The sequence below is a fragment of the Solanum pennellii genome, chromosome 8 (assembly GCF_001406875.1).
Source record: "Solanum pennellii chromosome 8, SPENNV200".
NCBI lineage: Eukaryota > Viridiplantae > Streptophyta > Magnoliopsida > Solanales > Solanaceae > Solanum > Solanum pennellii.
This window is the reverse complement of record NC_028644.1, coordinates 3832299-3850678: the sequence shown is the minus strand read 5'-3', so window position 1 is coordinate 3850678 and position 18380 is coordinate 3832299. Positions and strand designations below refer to the sequence as shown.

General features: G+C 33.3%; 1 protein-coding gene across 1 annotated transcript; it reads left to right on the top strand.

Moving 5' to 3' along the window:
• Positions 1–4697: 4697 nt before the first annotated feature.
• Positions 4698–16425, top strand: LOC107028893 (eukaryotic translation initiation factor 2A). The gene is made up of 13 exons (XM_015230134.2): positions 4698–4870; positions 5727–6122; positions 6210–6396; positions 7048–7282; positions 7369–7437; positions 8462–8563; positions 8720–8760; positions 13240–13373; positions 14726–14789; positions 14883–14979; positions 15067–15218; positions 15802–15824; positions 15940–16425. The coding sequence occupies exons 2-13, from the start codon at positions 5728–5730 to the stop codon at positions 16025–16027; spliced, it is 1587 nt and encodes a 528-aa protein (XP_015085620.1). The 5' UTR covers positions 4698–4870; position 5727; the 3' UTR covers positions 16028–16425.
• Positions 16426–18380: the final 1955 nt, after the last annotated feature.

Sequence of the window (18380 nt, the reverse complement as noted above, 5' to 3'; positions counted from 1 at the left end):
CTATGCCTATAATATACAACAAATATAATGACTATTCCATAGCCTTTGTCAATAAAATGGTACCATCTTGACTAAGATTATCAAACGAATACATTAATCAACAAAATAAGCCCAATGTTATTCACATTTAGGGTGTGTCTTAGCAGGAAATAAAATATTTTGTTTGAAAAAAATAAATAGCTTCCTACTTATTTTTTAATATTTAATAAATAAGTAAAAAAAATATTAACTCAGCAGAATATACATGTAATTTAGCAAAATCATGACAGGAGTGAAAAGGTTAAGAATGGAGAGTTGGACGAGTTCGTTGGGTGATAAGAAGATAATATGAACTTATAATGTCACTCATATAATTTGTTTTTCCTACTTTCATTGTTAGAAAAAGTTATTTAGGATATCCATATTCTGACCTTTGATAAAAATAACTTTATTTCATAATTTATCTTGCTCTTTGTGATGGATGACATTTGTTCCTAACCAAATATAGTTTTTTACATTGTGTCTCAATTGATTTCATAATTTGGCAGGTAAGAGTTGTGACCAATAAACTTATACCTCAAAAAACATTGTTCTAACAAGTTAGACCCTTCCAACATAAGTCAATTTTTTTAGCTGTCCATTGATGAATTCTTGACACTTTGTATATTAGAAGTTTATCATTCTAATAAACTAAGATTTTTGATAGCTAAGAGGATATCAAGAAAAATGTAATAATACCACCACCTACTAGATCTGACGAGTAATTCATATAGCTATATTCCTAATCATCTGGTTTATGCATACATCGCTCTCTCTAGGAGGCTGACTACTTATCCTAGATATTTGAATGACAATTCACTATAACTATAACCTAAATTCTCTCTCACTACTGAAAAAACAGTGAATATCGACCTAAAAATTATCGCCCTCATTGGAGGTTGATAATTTCGACTTATGCAAACTAAAGCGGGAAAATCAAATTTCGACCTCTAGAGGTCGAAATTTTTCTGAATAAATAAATTACAATAAAATCGACCTTTTGATGTCGGTATTAAATATATAGATAACACTATTTTATTTTAAATATAAAATATAAAATTGAGAAGTATTTTAATTTAATTTATTTATATCGTCTTTCAGATGACGTTTTTGTGTAAAATAAAAAATAAAAAATTATAATATCGACTATCAGAAGTCGGAAAAATTAAAAGTATGTAACTAAATTAATTTTCATTAAACTTCGATAAAATTAATAAATTAATATTTTCAATAAATTTTAAATAAATCGTCCTCCGGATAACGGTTTTATATAAATTAAAAAATTAATTAATCTAAAATATCGACCTTTCGAGGTCGGTATTTTTATTTCATCTAATTACTTTTGATTAAAGCGACATTCGAAGATCGATTTGTTTAAAAATATTTCTATTAATCATAATTTGCTAACATAATACTAAATTTTCATTTACACCTACAATTAATAGTTTAAAAAGGTGTAACAATTTTGTATATTTTTATAAATAAAAAGTTAGATCGATAATTCATATTTAGAGTATAAAACTACGTTGATATGAAAATCGACAACAACTAGTCGATCTTTATGCGAAATAAAACTGGAAAATTAAATTTTGACCTCAGGATGTCGTAATTTTTTTCCAAAAAATTAAATTACAATAAAAACCGATCTCCTGATGTCAGTATTATTTTCACAATTAAATATAAAAAAATAAAATTGAGAAATATTATGATTTAATTAATTTAAACGTCTTCTGAAGGACGATTTTGTGAAAATAAAAAAACAAAAAAATTATAATCTGACTTTCGGAAGTCGATAAAATTAAATAGTATGTAATTATATTATTTTATTATTAAAATATTTATGTAGTTACTACAAAAAAATAATAAATTAATTTTTTTAATCAACTTTTAATAAATCGTCTTCCGGATGACAGTTTTATATATGTTAGATAATAAATTTATATAAAATATCGACCCCCGATGTCAATATTATTTAATTAACATGATTGTTTTTTATTTATCTTAAAATTTAATGTGCTACCGACCTTATGAGTTCGATATATTATTAACTCTAATTACTTTTAATAAAAGCGACCCAGGAGATTGATTTGTTTAAAATAGTCCTATTAATCATAATTTTGCTATTGTGCTTAATACTGAAATTTCATTTTAAACCTACAATTGATTGTTTAAAAAGTGTATTTGTATACTTTTGTAAATAAAAAGTTAGAGTTTGTTCAATAATAAAAAAAGTATCTATAATTCTTATTTAGAGTATGAACTACGTACATTGATATGAATAGGAGATAATTATTCTTATATCTAGTAACCCACAAATTCTATCAATCCGTTGTCAAATCATGAACTTAATATCTCATGTCATGATGTAGAGGTGAACAATTAACATATAATCCATCCGAGTATGAAATGGAAGATATTATTATTATATATGTTCGATCTTGAATGTATATCAAATGTAGTGATTACCTCCTAATTATGATGTGTAAAGGATATTTCATCAGATGATGAAATACTTTGATTAATTATATACTCCTCGAGTACTTTAACAAATCAAGTCTTATATACTAGTGGTTCAGATATGAAATACATTATCAAATAAAGAAATACCGATGATCAATTAAAGGAGATTATATATTATATTTGATATTTATAAATTTTTGTTCATCGATAAAGTTAAATTTATATAATTAGGAGACATAATTTAAATTTATAAACATAAATTGATCGATAAAATTATATATATATATATATATATATATTAAAATCAATTGCAAAAGGTGACTTTATACTAGAATAAATTAATAAATATCGACCTAAAGAGGTCGATATATTTAAATTATTATTTTATTTAAATAATGTCAACTTCACGATATCAATATTTATTAAATATTTCTGAATATGAATAATTATTTTAAAAAATGTCGACATTCCGTGATTGATAAATTAAACCTTTCTCTTAAAAAAAAGAAGAGAAAATGGTCTAAAATCCCTCCAATCTATACCTGAAATTTCAACTAAACACTCCAACTTCACGGGTGTCCTATTACCCCTAAACATTTTAAAAATAAAATATACACCCCTTTAAATGTCATCCCAAATTTATTATAAGTAGTGAGATACACTCGCCTGCCACATAATATAATATTATTTTTTAAGTAAAAAAGTTATTAATTTTATCTTTATGGTATATTTTCCTCTCTTTTTTTCTTTTGTTTTTAATCCCCATTTTGACTTTTCTTTGGTATTTTTCTCCATTGATATGAAATTCACAACCATATTACCTTCTTCTTTTTTCTTCGGTGTATTCTTTCTTCATGTTTTATTTTTTATTATATTTTTTTTCCATATATTTAGTGAAGTTTAATAATCTCGTTTAACCCAAGTTGAGTTGGCCAATTGAAGAATTAGATGACAGGATTGATATATTCGGATGGTCATTTAGTTTTGAAAAGTGGATAAATATTGGAGTTGAAGATGATAGGAAAATTCAAAGTGAACGTGTGATTTATAGTGTTTGCTATTTCGAATCTCGTTATCATGTTCCTATCTACGAAAGATATATTTTATTGTTTTAGAAGAAATTATCCATTTATCTCACTTTTAAATACTTCTTAATTTACTATTACTTAAAATTTAATAACAACGCGTACTATGATAGTCGAAGGATTGAAAAAGAAGGTAAAAATATCGACATAGCAGCGCTAAAATTGGTGGTGTGAGAATGAAACATTGAAGTTTATGATTAAAAGAAGGGGAATCAATTTCTTTTGAAAAAGAAGAAGAAAGAGGAACAAGATAGCATTACTGACAGCTAAACAATGAAGTAATTTTATGAAATTTTTCGGTGACTTAAATTCGGAGAAGGGGTGAAGAGAAAAAGAAAGAAGACGAAAAAAATTAAAAAGAAAAGGTAATAACAGTAAAAGATAACATAATTTTAAAAAAATAAACGAAAAACTTAATATGAAAAGGGCAAATTATTTGCAAAGTTAAAATTTTAATAATTTTCTTTTGTCTCTAGTGAATACACTTTCTTTGTCACCTCATCATATAAGGTGACATTAATTCTATTTTAAAATAGTTTAAGGGTGGGGTAATAGAATACTTGAGAATTATAAGTGTGTAATTAAAAATTTGAGTATAAATGGAGTGAATTTTTGGCCTTTTTTTAAAATAAATAATAAATATCATATAACCCTAAGTCAAGTGTCACTCCTCTCTCACCCTGACCCAACTCATCCCCGACCGGCACCACGTCATGCCACCACAGCAGCAAGTCGAGCGAGCAGCAGACAGGAGCGGCTCAAACTTATTAGTGGCCTAAAGTAAAAATCAAATGGGGCCTTAAACTTGAATTGTTAATAACCTTTATATAATTGGTTTCTTTTAGTTTTCAATTGATAATATAATCATTCTTATTTTAAATTATTTTTCATTAGATAAGTACTCCAAATATATCAAATTTCTTCTAATAATTCCTTCATTTTTCATAAAAAGTTTATATTTTCTACAAATAGTACTCAACTATTAAAAAATAATAACTTATAACCTATTTTTTAAATTTAGAGCTGAAGATGCATGTCTTTTTTTTAGCACTGTCGAGTCACCCGTGACAGGTCGCGAAGGCCAATTGAATACCCTACGCAAAAGTGTTAACATTTCAATGTAATTACGCCAAACGAAAAAACAAATAGCCAAATTCGTTTCGAAGGCCAAATAGTAACCCCATAGGCCGCAACTCTTTTAGTTCTCCCTCTCATCAACTTCCCCATTATCAGTCTACACAAAAATCGGAAATACTTCAACTGAACACAAATCAGTGAATCCAGTGATTCTGAAATTCATTTTTCTGGTGAGTTAACTTAATATTATGCAAACCCCAATGCACATTTACAGCACAAACATACCGAAAAATTGTTTTTTTTTTGTTGTTTTTGAGATTTTCACTTTAATTACTTGGTAATCTAGAGCTAATTGATTGTTTAAAATCAAGCGGAGAAAGTGAAATCATGTTTCCATAACAAATAATTGACTTCTCTTTGTTCTCTATAGTGAATATATCCAAAATAATTCTTTGGGTGTTGTTTTTTTCTCTATTTAATAGGTCATATAGATTAGTGCACTAGAGCAGTCTGCAATAATATCATAAAAATACAAACTTCAACAAAAAGATTGGGTTTTTATAATGTAATTGATACTTTCTCAAAGGGTCTATCGAAAACATCTTCTCTCTGGCTTCACAAAGGTAGGATTAAGTTTATGTATGGACCATTCTGGGATTATAGTGGGTAAGTTTGTTGTAGTTGACACTTTCTCTGTCAATGTCAAGTTTATTGTAGTTGACACTTTCTCTGTCAATGTCAAGTTTATTGAGTGTTTTAGGTTTCAATATTTGATTTCAGATGATGGGGTTAATTCTTCATCTAATCATTGAGAAATCATTTCTTAGTGTTTGGTTACCTTGAGTTGTGGAAAATCGGGAATCTTAGTAGCTCAGTTGGTTGGCTATGGCTATATGAACTTTCACCTTGTTGGTGAGGGTTTGATTCCCTATCTTGTGAATTTTAAACAAGTTGTGGAAAATCATTTATATCCTATATAGCATATACAAACTCTTAGTCTCAACTTCTGTAAATGTGACTGATGTTAATTCTCGTACTGGTGGTTTGATGTATGTCCTAATGTTGATTGTACTTTTTATCCAATAGGATGGCGGTTGTGGAACCTTCCTCCTCATTGGAGATTTTAGTAAGAGGACCAGAAGGTCTTTTTATTTGGAATGGACCTCCTTTCCCGAGCGGAGAACCTGGTGTCAAGCTGGATACGGTTCCTTGTACCAGTGCAAAGTTCAGTGATGATGGGTCCAAACTTATGGTTACGAGATCAGACTCTGTAATTAGCATCTTTGATTGCAAAACCTTGACAGAGGTTAGGTCCTTTGATGTCCCAAATGTTCTTGCAGCAGTCATCTCTCCTTGCGGGACTTATCTTCAAACCTTCCAAAAATGTTCATCCCCTCAGCATAAGAACGTAGTCTTGTGGAAGATAGAAAATGGTGAATCTGCTTACCAACTCTTCCAGAAAAATATGACTAAAGTTACATGGTAATTTTTCTTGTGCTTTGGCTGTCTGTGGAAATTTATGCTCATAATTTTATTGTATTTTGTTCATTTGGATTCTACTTTCTTCAGGCCTTCAGTACATTTCAGCTCTGACGAAACTGTTGCATGTCGTTTGGCAACAAATGAGATCCAATTTTTTGATCCTAGGGATTTCTCTAAGGGATTCATTAATCGGCTTCGAGTTCCTGGGATTGCTGCATTGGAGCTTTCTAAAGCCCCTGGATCATATGTGGCTGCATTTGTTCCAGAATCTAAGGTCCATTTTGCATTTCAGGAAGAGAATTGTTGGATACTCATTAATTATGAATTTAAAACATCCATGTATTATCATTTCAATATGCTTGCTGACTCTTTAACTTATCCATATTTTGCTTATTGTTAGACAACTTGACACAACTACGATTGAGTGCAACTGTTAAGTCTCATTGAAGTGCATTTCATCCAGAATATTTCCTATAAATTCAAAAAACATTTTCCAGAAGCTGTCTAAACTGCTCCATGTAATAAAAAGGTTACACCTTGAGGCTTTGGGAATATATGACAAGCTTTTATAATAAATCCTATATGGGAGGCACATATTAAACCAGATATCAATGAGCTGTCTTGCAGAGAGTTATGTTTCTGGGAAGCACAGTACAACATGTTTGTTGTAGTGAAACTGCTACAGAGAGTAGTCAACTAAGTTAATCTAAGAAATCATTTGACTATTTTAGAATTCTTTTTGACATAGTAATGTCCAAAAACCAATATATATGGACAGGATCGATGATAAAATACTTCCTTAGTTGCATCACTTTTGTGCAATCAGATTACCACACAAATGCAATAGAAAATTCTTGAAGTGTTTAGTGCTCGGGCTGACAGTTCTCCGGGTTCCTAAATAACCTTTCGGAGATTAATTATGCAGGGAATGCCAGCCAGTGTTCAGATATATGCTTGTGGAAAGGACTTACAAAGTCAACCTGTTGCTCGACGTAGCTTCTTCAGGTGCTCAACTGTGCAACTGAGCTGGAACTCTGGTTCTACAGGGCTCCTAGTGGTGGTCCAATCAGATGTTGATAAAACAAACCAGAGTTACTATGGAGAATCAAAGTTGAACTACTTGACTACTGATGGGGCCCATGAAGGGCTTGTGCCTCTTCGTATGTTCGTTCATCTTCTTATTTTCAGAAAAAAAGTTGTGTTGAATGAGTGGATTTGGAATTTAGTGATCTTTGGTATGTTGCAGGTAAAGAAGGCCCTATTCATGATGTTCAATGGTCCTATTCGGGTAAAGAATTTGCAGTTGTTTATGGATGTATCCTTTACTAAATTCTAATCTTAAGACTTGTGAAACTGTTACCAAGAAATGAAAGAAAACCTTAGAGAAGAGGAAAAAAGAAGATTGTGAAAAGAGTCTTATGTAAATATTACACGCTATTCATGAAGGAGAGGTTTGGAGCAACGATAAAGTTGTCTCCGCGTGACCTATAAGTCATGGGTTTGAACCGTCGAAGCAGCCACTAATGATTGCATTAGTTTAGACCGTCTACACGACACCCCTTTGGAGTGTGGCCCTTCTCCGCACCCTACTAAAGCGGGATGCTATGTGCACCGGCTTCCCATTAATGAAAAGCCATACAATTTGAAGACAAGAATATTGGAAGAAATGTTATCGAAGTTTGAAATTCGATGCAACTTCTTTCTAAACAAGGTAAAAGTTTTAATATATGCACACTTGTGATTAATTGCCGAAGGTCAGAGCTTGGTTCATTATTCTCTCATTCGTGGTTCCTGGTGTTCCAGCTTTTCTGTTTAATTATTCCTTCTTAAACCTTCTTTCTCAATTAAGAGAAATGCAGAATAAAAAAAACAAGATAACTGTTAGATGGCGGAGGACATCTAGCATACATATTTTTTGTTCTTGAACTACAACAATGGTGGATGGTCTTAGGTCAAGTGCATTAGATCATTTGGCTTTTATATATTCAACAAACTTGTGCTCAGTTAATTGATAGGGTCTAAGTGTCGTCCTATCAAAGGAGCTCTTATTTCCTCCTTCAAGTCTATTTATTCAAAATTAATTTGCAGCTAGTATCCGCCTTTAAAGGGGTAGAATAAGAGTCGAAGAGCTAGGTGAAATCTTCCTATCTGCCTAGCCTTTGGTGGGTAGGGTCAGTTGGTACCTATGCTATGTCAGAAGTGGTAATAAAGTGGGCAAGATAGCCTTAATGCTACTGTTAAAAAAAGAAATAAAATATGCAGCTAGCATTCCTAAATTTCTGTTGAATGTAGTGTTTCATATATTTTTTGGATGTTTCTGCTATCCTTAAATCACTTAGTTATGCCTGCTATGGCCACGGTTTTTGACAAGAAGTGCAATCCTCTACTTGAGCTTGGAACAGGCCCATACAACACTATCAGATGGAATCCATTGGGAAATTGTATCCTTTACTTAGTAAATAAATTATTTTCCTTATTTGCTTCATTATCTATTTGGTCATTTGGAAAAAAATAACATACAAGGGCTAGTTCATACGGCTAGTTTATTTCCACAGTTAGCAGTTTCTGCTTTTGTTTGCCTTAACCTTGTTCTACAGTTATATGCTTGGCAGGCTTTGGTAACTTACCAGGAGACATGGTATGCATAATTAGATAATTTATCCTATAGAGAAGTCAGAAATGCCCATAACTCTTATATCTGTGTCAAATATCATGGCTAGCTATTACTTATCAAAATAAATGACTTTTGGCAAATATGATAAATATAACAAAGTATCAAAGTTACCCTCACTACCAACAGTTTAATGAGAGATGGAAAGACATCAATCTTCATTTCTTATAATAAAAATAGTTTTTGTATCAAGTGGTGTCACAAGAAGTCATGTGAATAAAGAGTTAATCAGTAAAGTAGTGATGTTATAGTTGAATAGTTCCAAATATGGAAATGTGTAATCTCTTTAAGATAGATTAAAAAGGAACAAATATCACATAAAATTTATCAAGAAAGTAGAAAACTTAGATTTAATTGTTGAATAGGACACAAATTGATCAGTCACTGGAGGCATACCAAACTCCTAATTATGCTAAGCTTACAGTCACACCAAATGCCCGAGGAGACTCTTTAATACATGTAGCCATCAGCACAATCAGTGTATAAGACCATTTGGTTCCTCCCGAGCAACAAAAGATATTAGATAGTTAAGTATAGGTTCAATAATTAAGTGTACTGTAAACTAATGTATTTAATAATGTACTCCCTCCATCCCATTTTATGTTACGGTGTTTGAACATAGTCCATACACAAAGTTTAGGATGATATGTAAGACTTTTGAAACTTGTGGTGTAAGACAAGCCATAGACATTTGTATGGTTGTAACTTGTACATCACCTCATTAAAGGTAGATGAGAAGTTTAAAGGCGAATTGTTTTTAAATATATAAAAGCGTCATTCTTTTTGGGACGGACTAAAATGATAGCATGCCACATTAAAAATGGGACATAGGCAATTATAATGTATGAGGTGTATTAGTAATACAACGATGTACATGGTACATATCTCTCTAAAGGGATTCACATGCAAGTCATTGTTCTTTGCTCATTCTCTCATCATTTGTCCTTGTATCTCATATGGCATCAAATTTTTGTTAGAATTACTTCACATTTGCCAACAATTATCTGAGATAAGAAAATGTCATTTGTCGCATGTTTTCCTGAAACTTTCTTGTTTGCCGAGCCTTTTTGCTCTTGTAAATGTTATGCATCAACCATCACTACCACGAAACTAGGAATATTTGAGAAGACAAATTCGAGAAGCCATGTCTCGAGGGCAGGTCCTGCACGACTTTGAGGAGATCCACTCCATATGCTCAGTGCGTGAACCCTGTTCAGATTTCCGACAATTCTTTGAATTTCTAGCTCATGGTGGTTGATTCTTCATTCTAAACCTAACCAATTTTGATCACCTGAACCCTAATTCTGTGAGGCTCAAACAAGTTTGTGCGTTCCTTTTTTATTCATTTGAGATTTAATTTAATATTCTGATCACTAGGTTTTGAATAGTCTATTACAACAGCGTCTTTTGCTGACATAAGTAATTCCTTTTTATTCATTTGAGATTAAATTTAATATTCCACTAGGTTTTGAATAGTCTATTACAACAGCGTCCTTTGCTGACAAAGATCTTACTTACTGTACACCCACTATAATAAGATTATCCTGCACCATAAGGCGCTCATAAATGGCAACAATCTCCAGTGATTTTTCAATTGTTCTTTAGTTTGTTGAGTTCTCTCGACAAATAGAATATTTAGGTGATTCTTATGACAAAAAGATGTTCAAATATCTCATTCTGACAGCTTTCCGGGTTAATTTTCCAGTAAGTTCGATCCTTCTGTATGTTCATCAATCTCCCGACCTTTTAACTCAGATTTGGCCTCCTACAATTATGTCATATGAATTTGAGAATTTTGGCATGGCGAATTATGTGGCATCCAAGGGTGTGCCTGGTGGTAAACGAAATGAGTGCAAAACTTGGAGAGCAGGGTTCAAATCGGAAGGAACACTAGGTGATGTCTTCTCATCTGCCTAAGCATTGGTGGCAGAATTATCCGGTACAATGCTGGTGGGAGATAGCACGTAACCGATGGGATAGTCGAGGTTTGCCCAAGCTAGCCTAGACACCATCATTATCCAAAAAGACTAAATAGATATGGTGATTTATGTGGTTAGATGGTTTCTTTTATCTGATCAAAATGAGTTTCTTTAGTATATGGCACTTAATAGTAGTAACACTTGTAATTTTAGTTGTTCAAATTGGCAAACTATTACTTATGTCTCTTAGTCCTCCATTCCTGTTTTTCGGATTGTTGGCTCAACTCTACTCCTTTTTCTCATTTTCTTTCTTTAGTTGCTTTGCCCGATGAATTCTAATCCATGACACTTGGAATAGGCCAAGCTATCCTTTCCCTACTTGAATTTGAACAAGTCAATTCCTGATGTTCTTAGTTGTCCTTTTAACCACATAATACTAATTAGTTGCTTATCCTTAACACTTGATTATCTAACCCTGTTTACATTAAATTATCTACCAGATTGTTTGTGGGTGTTTATGGGATATGGTATGTATAAGTATTTGGTACAAGTAGCTTTAGGTTTTGCTAATTCTTAGTACAACAACATACGTAGTATAATCCCACAAGTAGCTTTAGGTTTTGCTAATCTTATATAGTTTGAAGAATCGGTACATAATATCCTTACTAAAATTACACCCGTGCATCATGGTACATCTAGACTAATGAAAATGTTTGCTAGTATAACCTAGTGATTAACATGCTGGAACCGTTTTCCTGGTGCTATCTCAAAGCCACCTCTATTTCCTACTCGACCATGGATCTGTTATCAACATCTAATCCATTTTGTTTAATGTAATGTTGGGTTAAATCTTTCTTACTCACATATGAATCGTTAATACAAGTTATAAAGAGCATAGGTTTGGCATGTAGGACGACATCTAAGGTTAAAAAATTTTATTCCTGAGAAAATTTGAATATTTACTCAGCTACACTGGTTCTGGTAGGGTATCATGAACTCAATGACCTAGGTTTATGACCTTCATTGCCTAACTGCCTGCCAAAATTGTGCTCTAGTGGTAGAACTAGCTCCATCTTTTGGCAAGTGCAGCCTGTGTGCACTTTGACCTTATTTATGCTATAGTTATTTGAACAAAACTAAAGGACTGTTGGAAAAGTAAGGAAGTGACTTCTGCCTATGGTATCAGCCTATGGAGATCAATCAGAAATTTGTGGCATAGTTTCTTTCAAAGAACTAGATTCAATGTAAACAATGGAAGGAAGATTTTGTTTTGGGATGATAACTGGTTAGGAATTGGCAGCCTCAAGCAGCTCTTTCCTGACATTTATTTGTTGAATGAACAACAACATGCCACTGTTTCATCCATGGATGGAACTTAACATACAAAAGGATGATACAAGACTGGGAGGTGGATAGGTCAGCTGAATTTTATGGCACCCTAGACCATGTTGGAGGACTGGAAGAGGGAGAAAACACTCTCAGGTGTATTTATCACAGCAAAGGTATCTTCACAGTTAGCTGTGCCTACAAGAATCTGTATCAAATGGTGACTCAACTCAGATTTTTGCCTTGGAAGCTTATCTGTAAAGTCAAAACTCCATATAAGGTGGCAGTCTTTACTTGGTTGGTAGTAAAAGAGGCAGAACTAAGTCAGGAGAATCTCATGAAGAGGGGAATACGTATGTGTCCTAGATGTTTTTTTTTGTGGGCAATAGGCAGAGACAATCAACCATATGTTTCTTCATTGCAGGGTCATTGGCTAAGTTGCTCGGACTCTCCAAAAATGTTACCACACCTGTGGCCAGGATATCCCTTAATGCTGACGAATACAATGTTACCAGTTAAAAAAAAATAATAAAAAAATGCACTACTTTTGAAAGATTTGACACGCACATGATGACATTTTTGAAGAGTCCGAGCAACATAGGTGGTGAGACAACTTTGGAACTTGTTTACCAGCTTCAGGGGCACAAGTTGGACCATGCCATGAAGGGCAAGTCTGGCTATAGAAAGCTGGAACAATGAAGGTAGTGGCAGTGAGACAAAACAGATGGAAAATTGTTCCAACAATGATTTGATGGACCATATGGAAGGAGAGAAACTTGAGACGTTATGAGGACATTAGTAGTCCTTTACATATGATTAAAATGAATTGCACTATCACTTTTTGCTATTGGTGCAGTTCTGAGTATGTAGATGATCCTATATCCTATAACTATTATAGATATCCTAGGTTCTTTGTAAGATGAAGTAGGATCTAGTTTAGTTTTGTTGAGTATACTCAATTGTATGTAGCTCCATGATGTAAATTTGGGATCCCAGCCTTTAGTGCTGAAGATTTATACACAAAACTGTTAAGTTTGCCCCAAAAAAAAAACTAAAAGACTGTATTGCCATGTCTACCTAGAGGCTTAGAAAAGTCCTATCAAATCTTAGTTGATTCTTTAAGTGATGCTTGCTTGTGATCTTGAATTAGAAGTTTCTTTCTCATCTAGCTTAGCTCTTAAGTGATTAGTCATGATTTCAGGCATTCTGGGACTACAGGGAAAAGAAGCAACTTGGAACTACAAGGGCTGAATTGTCAGTGACAAGTGAATGGTCTCCTGATGGTCGATACTTTATGACTGCCACAACAGCTCCACGTCTTCAAGTTGATAATGGGTATGCATATGTTTTGCTGATTTTGTTGTTGAGTAAAATGTGCTTTGGCTAAACCCTAAAGCCTAAGGTACCTTGAGAACCTAATGTATAAAATTTCGGTTTGTAGCTTGCAAAGACAACTTTTTTTTCTCTGCAATTATTAGACAATTCAATGTGTAAAAATCACTGCGTTTTGCTTCAGTCTATAATATATTTGGATATCTTGACGACTGTCTAGACTACTTGATTTTTTTTAGTCTATTGGTTTAATAGTTTTTTAAATCTTGAATTTGGTTATCAACTTTTTCCTAGGCTGATGTTTATCCACCTGCAAATGTGTCGCCAAGACTTAAGGGTAAGTTCTACAGTGTGTTGGTTAGACTAACAATGTTGTATGGGCAGAGTGCTGACCAGTTAGAACGTCTACATTCAGAAGATTAATGTAGCGGAGAGGAGGAAGCTCATATGGATGTGTGAACACACTAGGAGAGACATGATCAGGGGCCAAGGTGGGTGTGGAAACCGGGGTGGACAAGATGAGGAAAGTAGAATGAGATGGTTCGGTTATGTGAAAGGAGGCGCACGAATGTGCCAGTTTGGAGGTGTGAGAGGTTGGATGCAGCAAGAGTTAGGAGAGGTAGAGATGGGCCGAAAAAGAGTTGGGGAGGTGATTAAACAAGACATTACGTAACTTTAGCTTACTGAGGACATGACCTTAGATAGGTATGGAGTTGGAGGATTACAGTAGAAGGTCAATAGGTAGCCAAGTGTGGTCGCCCATTGAGTGGGAGAGGCAAGGGGCTAGGCCCATATCGTATCCTAGTTATTATATTAGTAGTAATTTAGTAATCCTGTAATCTCTTTTTCTTCGTAGTGATTTTTTGCTATTTGTTGCTTTATTTTACTCTGTATCTTGATATTTTGCTATCATATTTTCTTGCTACCCTTCTCCGAGTAACTTCTCTTTTGAGCCGAGGGTCTATTGGAAACTACTTCTCTACCCGACAAAGGTAGAGGAAAGGTCTGCATACTTCTTACTCTCCCAAGGTCACACTTGTGGGATTACATGGGGTATGTTGTTGTCAATCCACCTGCAAGTTTAATATAAATTGTTATAGCAATTAATCTATATTCCTTACTAAAAGTTGGATCTATTGAATTATGGCCCTAATGTAACTGCATGAACTCATAATCTTGTTTGAAAAGCCTTCAGTGATTCTAAAGGTATGAGAAGCTAGTGAATAGTGATCATGCTTAATGTTGCCTTTGTTGGACAAGAGAAAGTGTACTTCCAGGTTTATGAAAGCAGATATATTTGGGAACTTCATTAATCAAATACATGATAGCTAATGCCTATTTTCTTACTCTTGAAGGGTTAAAGTCTTTCACCACAATGGATCATTGTACTTCAAGAAGATGTTTGATAGATTGTATCAGGTTAATAATAGTCTTGCTTATTGTTTTTTTCTCTTTTCTGGTTCCAAACCAATTTGCTTTGCCTGCTTACTTCTTTGTTCATTCCTCTGTCAGGTTGATTGGAAGCCAGAATCAGTTGAAAAATTTGGTGACATTGAAGACCTTGTGAAGGCAGTTACCTCGGTGAAAATAGATGAAGCTAAAGTGCCAGGTTCCTCCTGTTTAATTCTAGTAACGAAGTTTGATGTAATGCCCATTTACTATTATAATGGGAGCTGAAACCAAAATGTCTTTACAGGGAAAGGATCAAAAGCTACGCAGGCCGCTCCAAAAGCTGCTCAGGGCGTTCCAAAAGCTACACCTGCCAATCCTCCTGCTGCAAAACCTGCTGCAAAACCTGCTGCTTATCGTCCACCTCATGCCAAAGCCGCTGCTGTAGTTCAAGCAGAGGTATGGAAGGGATACTTCATTGAGTACTAATTGCTTTTCATAAGTCAATATATGTTCATTGATAACACACTGAGCTGGTTTAGCAAATACTTGTACCTTCCATGATTGCTATTCAATCTGAAAATTCTCTTAGTCTGTTGCTTTTAACACCATTCTTAAACAAAATACTTCCTTCAGCATTTTGAACGTCATGCCTGGGCCGGAACTGAAAGCCTGCTTTTCTGAATGGACTGTTCTTTTCAGGATTTCGATAATAAAATACTTAAAGCTAGGAATTCACAGAGAATAACATAGATTCTCTCTAAACATTTCTCCAAAAGTTATTCCCATCACATAGCTTTTGCAGAAAAAAACAAAGTCAAACTGCAATATGATTAGTTACCTTTACATGAAATACTGTGATGATAAACATGCAATGTAGTAATGACGCGCGATGGTTTACGAGCTACTTTCAGAATGTCTAAATATGTCAAACTGTCATTTGAAAGTTCATCCATGCGTTATTTCCTGTTTATCTTTGATCCCCCACAACCCATTTGTACAACTAATGTGCTGATAGTATCCATCTGTTTCATTTTGACAGTTATTTGGAGGAAGTCCTTCAGGGTAAGCTTTATGATACATCTTCATACCTTTTCCAGTTTTCTGGGTATATTTCTGATGTTCAAACTTCGAACTACTGAGTGACTATACATCTTTTCGGTATTTCACATGAGTATAGGGAGCTTAGCAAGAATGCATTGAAAAACAAGAAAAAACGGGAGAAGAAAAAGCAAGCCGAGGCTGCATCTGCAGCCGGAGGTTCGTGATCAGAGGCAACTCTACCGAATAGGCTGTCTTGACATGCACAAAACAAAGGGGCCTAAAGTAAGAGGAGGTTTTCATGGACCATCGTACGTCCTGGAGATATTTGATTTGGTTTAAGATAATCGAAAATATGACCTAGTACATTACATAAAGCAAATTTTTGATTCATATATTCTTTTTTAAAATATAGTTTTCAGCCCCTGTACTAGAGCTGAAACAAAATTCACCTTTTGAGTCTAACCCTGGTGCTGGATCAATGGATCTGTTTGAGCTGCTCATCAGATAAGTAGGTAGTGACAAAAGGCAAGTTTTTTTTTTTTTTGTGTTACTTCAAATCTTGTTACCTCAACTCGACTCGGCTCGTCTCCATTGTATCAATACTATAACATACAAATGATCATCTAGACATCTTCAACAAAAACTCATGTACACACTGACACAAGGGAATATATTGAATGATCATTTAGACATCTTCAACAAAAACTTATGTACACACTGACACAAGGGAATATATTGAAACATTAAACGTATCTCAAAAATACAACGAAAAATAATAAGAAAACAATATTATTCGATGCGCGTAGATACGATGCGTAAAAGTTGAGTAGTGAGGATTATGAGATAACCAACGTCTCAACATAGTCAAGCACTCAGAAGGAGTCCATTCTGGAGCAGTATGGCCTGCTCCCTGCAATCAGAGGGAACCAAATTAATGTTTTCTAGATTATTTTTGGAAACTAGGGAATTTAGTGGCGGAGTTAAATAGGGTCGAGGAGATTCATTCGAATTTTGTTTAGAGAAAAATTATACTGTTTATATATGATTAAAATTGGTATGTATTATCTATGTGTTGCTGATCCCATCCCTCTCCCCCCTTGACTTCTTTTACCGTTCACTTTTTTGATGTTTTGAATTCCCTTTATCTCAGCTCCGCCACTGCTCAGGATGTGTTTGGTAAAAGAATCATTTTTTTGTGAAATATTTGTCTAAAAAATAAGTAATATTCTTCCCTGTTTTGTTGGAATTTGATAAATAGGTAGAGAATATTGTTAAACACACACAAATATAAATATTTTCCTCGTACCAAACACACCATAGATTATAGCGGATTATAAAAAATGTGCAAAGAATTCTTGCCTTCAATTTAGCATTTGTCATTTAATTGGAATAAGTTGTTGTATACCTTTATAACAATTTAGAGAATAAATCCTTAATCACTTGACATTTGAAAAATAGTTTGATCCCATATACGCTAGTACATGTTAGATATCTTGTAAATTGAACATACACGTCCGTTCATGAAAAAATATTACTATTATAAATGTCAACAGTTCATGAAATAATATGACTCTTATGAAAAATTAGTTAATCATAAAAGAACACGATTCTTATGAAAAACATGATTCTAATTATGAAAAGTAGCCTAAAAAAATTTGCTGGTATATACCAAAGCTTTGTTGTATCCTAAAGTGAATTACTTGTATTTTCCCCAATATGTATACATGTAATATTTCTTTTAAGGAAAGTAATTATTGAAGCCTCAAAGTCTATCTTCTTCTCCTAAACTGCTTTATGATAACCATTGAAACACAAGAAAAAAAACAGTTGAAACTATTTTGTATTTTTGTTCGTTACAAATTGATAAACTATACACTATTTATATTCAAAAATTCATAAATACAATCATGATTCTAGTTCAATATCACACCATATCTTGCATAATATTAGTTGTGTGATTCTGCATAGTTAAAACATAGTATTTTCCAATGATCTTTTAAAATCATATCATATAATTGGAAAGTCAACATCCCTTTTCAAGTTGATGTTCTTTATCAAGAAGCATTAATTTGGATAATAGAAATTGGTGTCGTCTCCTTCTCATTGCTTTGAAATAAGACTAGTTTGAGAGTTTACCAAAAAGAATGGAATATGGACTATCAAAAAGACATTCAGACTAGTACTTCTTTGAATCTAATGTCATACTTAGAGATTTGTACACGTGATAGTTAGGTTTTGGGGTTATAATTACGTTATTTTATTCACGATTGTAAAATGTGATAACTTATCTTTCATTTTTTTTTACTTTCGTATTTTTTAACGACAAATTCTTATTCACGATTGTAAAATGTGATAAATTGACTTTCGTTTTTTTATACTTCCGTATTTTTTAAGGTTAAATTTTAGGAATCACATAATTTTAATATGACATTACAAATCTATCCCTCTTTAGTTTACAATTACATTAATCCCTATAAAAGTAACACAAACCGGATGCATAATATGTAGCTTGGATACATTAAAGAGTATCTCGAATGTATTATAACGTAAATCAGATACATAATGTGTAGCTCGAAA

Excerpts from the sequence above, each read along its gene's own strand:
- LOC107028893 (XM_015230134.2), top strand. The coding sequence starts at position 5,728 with ATGGCGGTTGTGGAACCTTCCTCCTCATTGGAGATTTTAGTAAGAGGA. Across the intron at positions 6,123-6,209 it reads AATATGACTAAAGTTACATG|GCCTTCAGTACATTTCAGCT; the intron begins GTAATTTTTCTT and ends TACTTTCTTCAG. Across the intron at positions 8,564-8,719 it reads ATGGAATCCATTGGGAAATT|TTATATGCTTGGCAGGCTTT; the intron begins GTATCCTTTACT and ends CTTGTTCTACAG.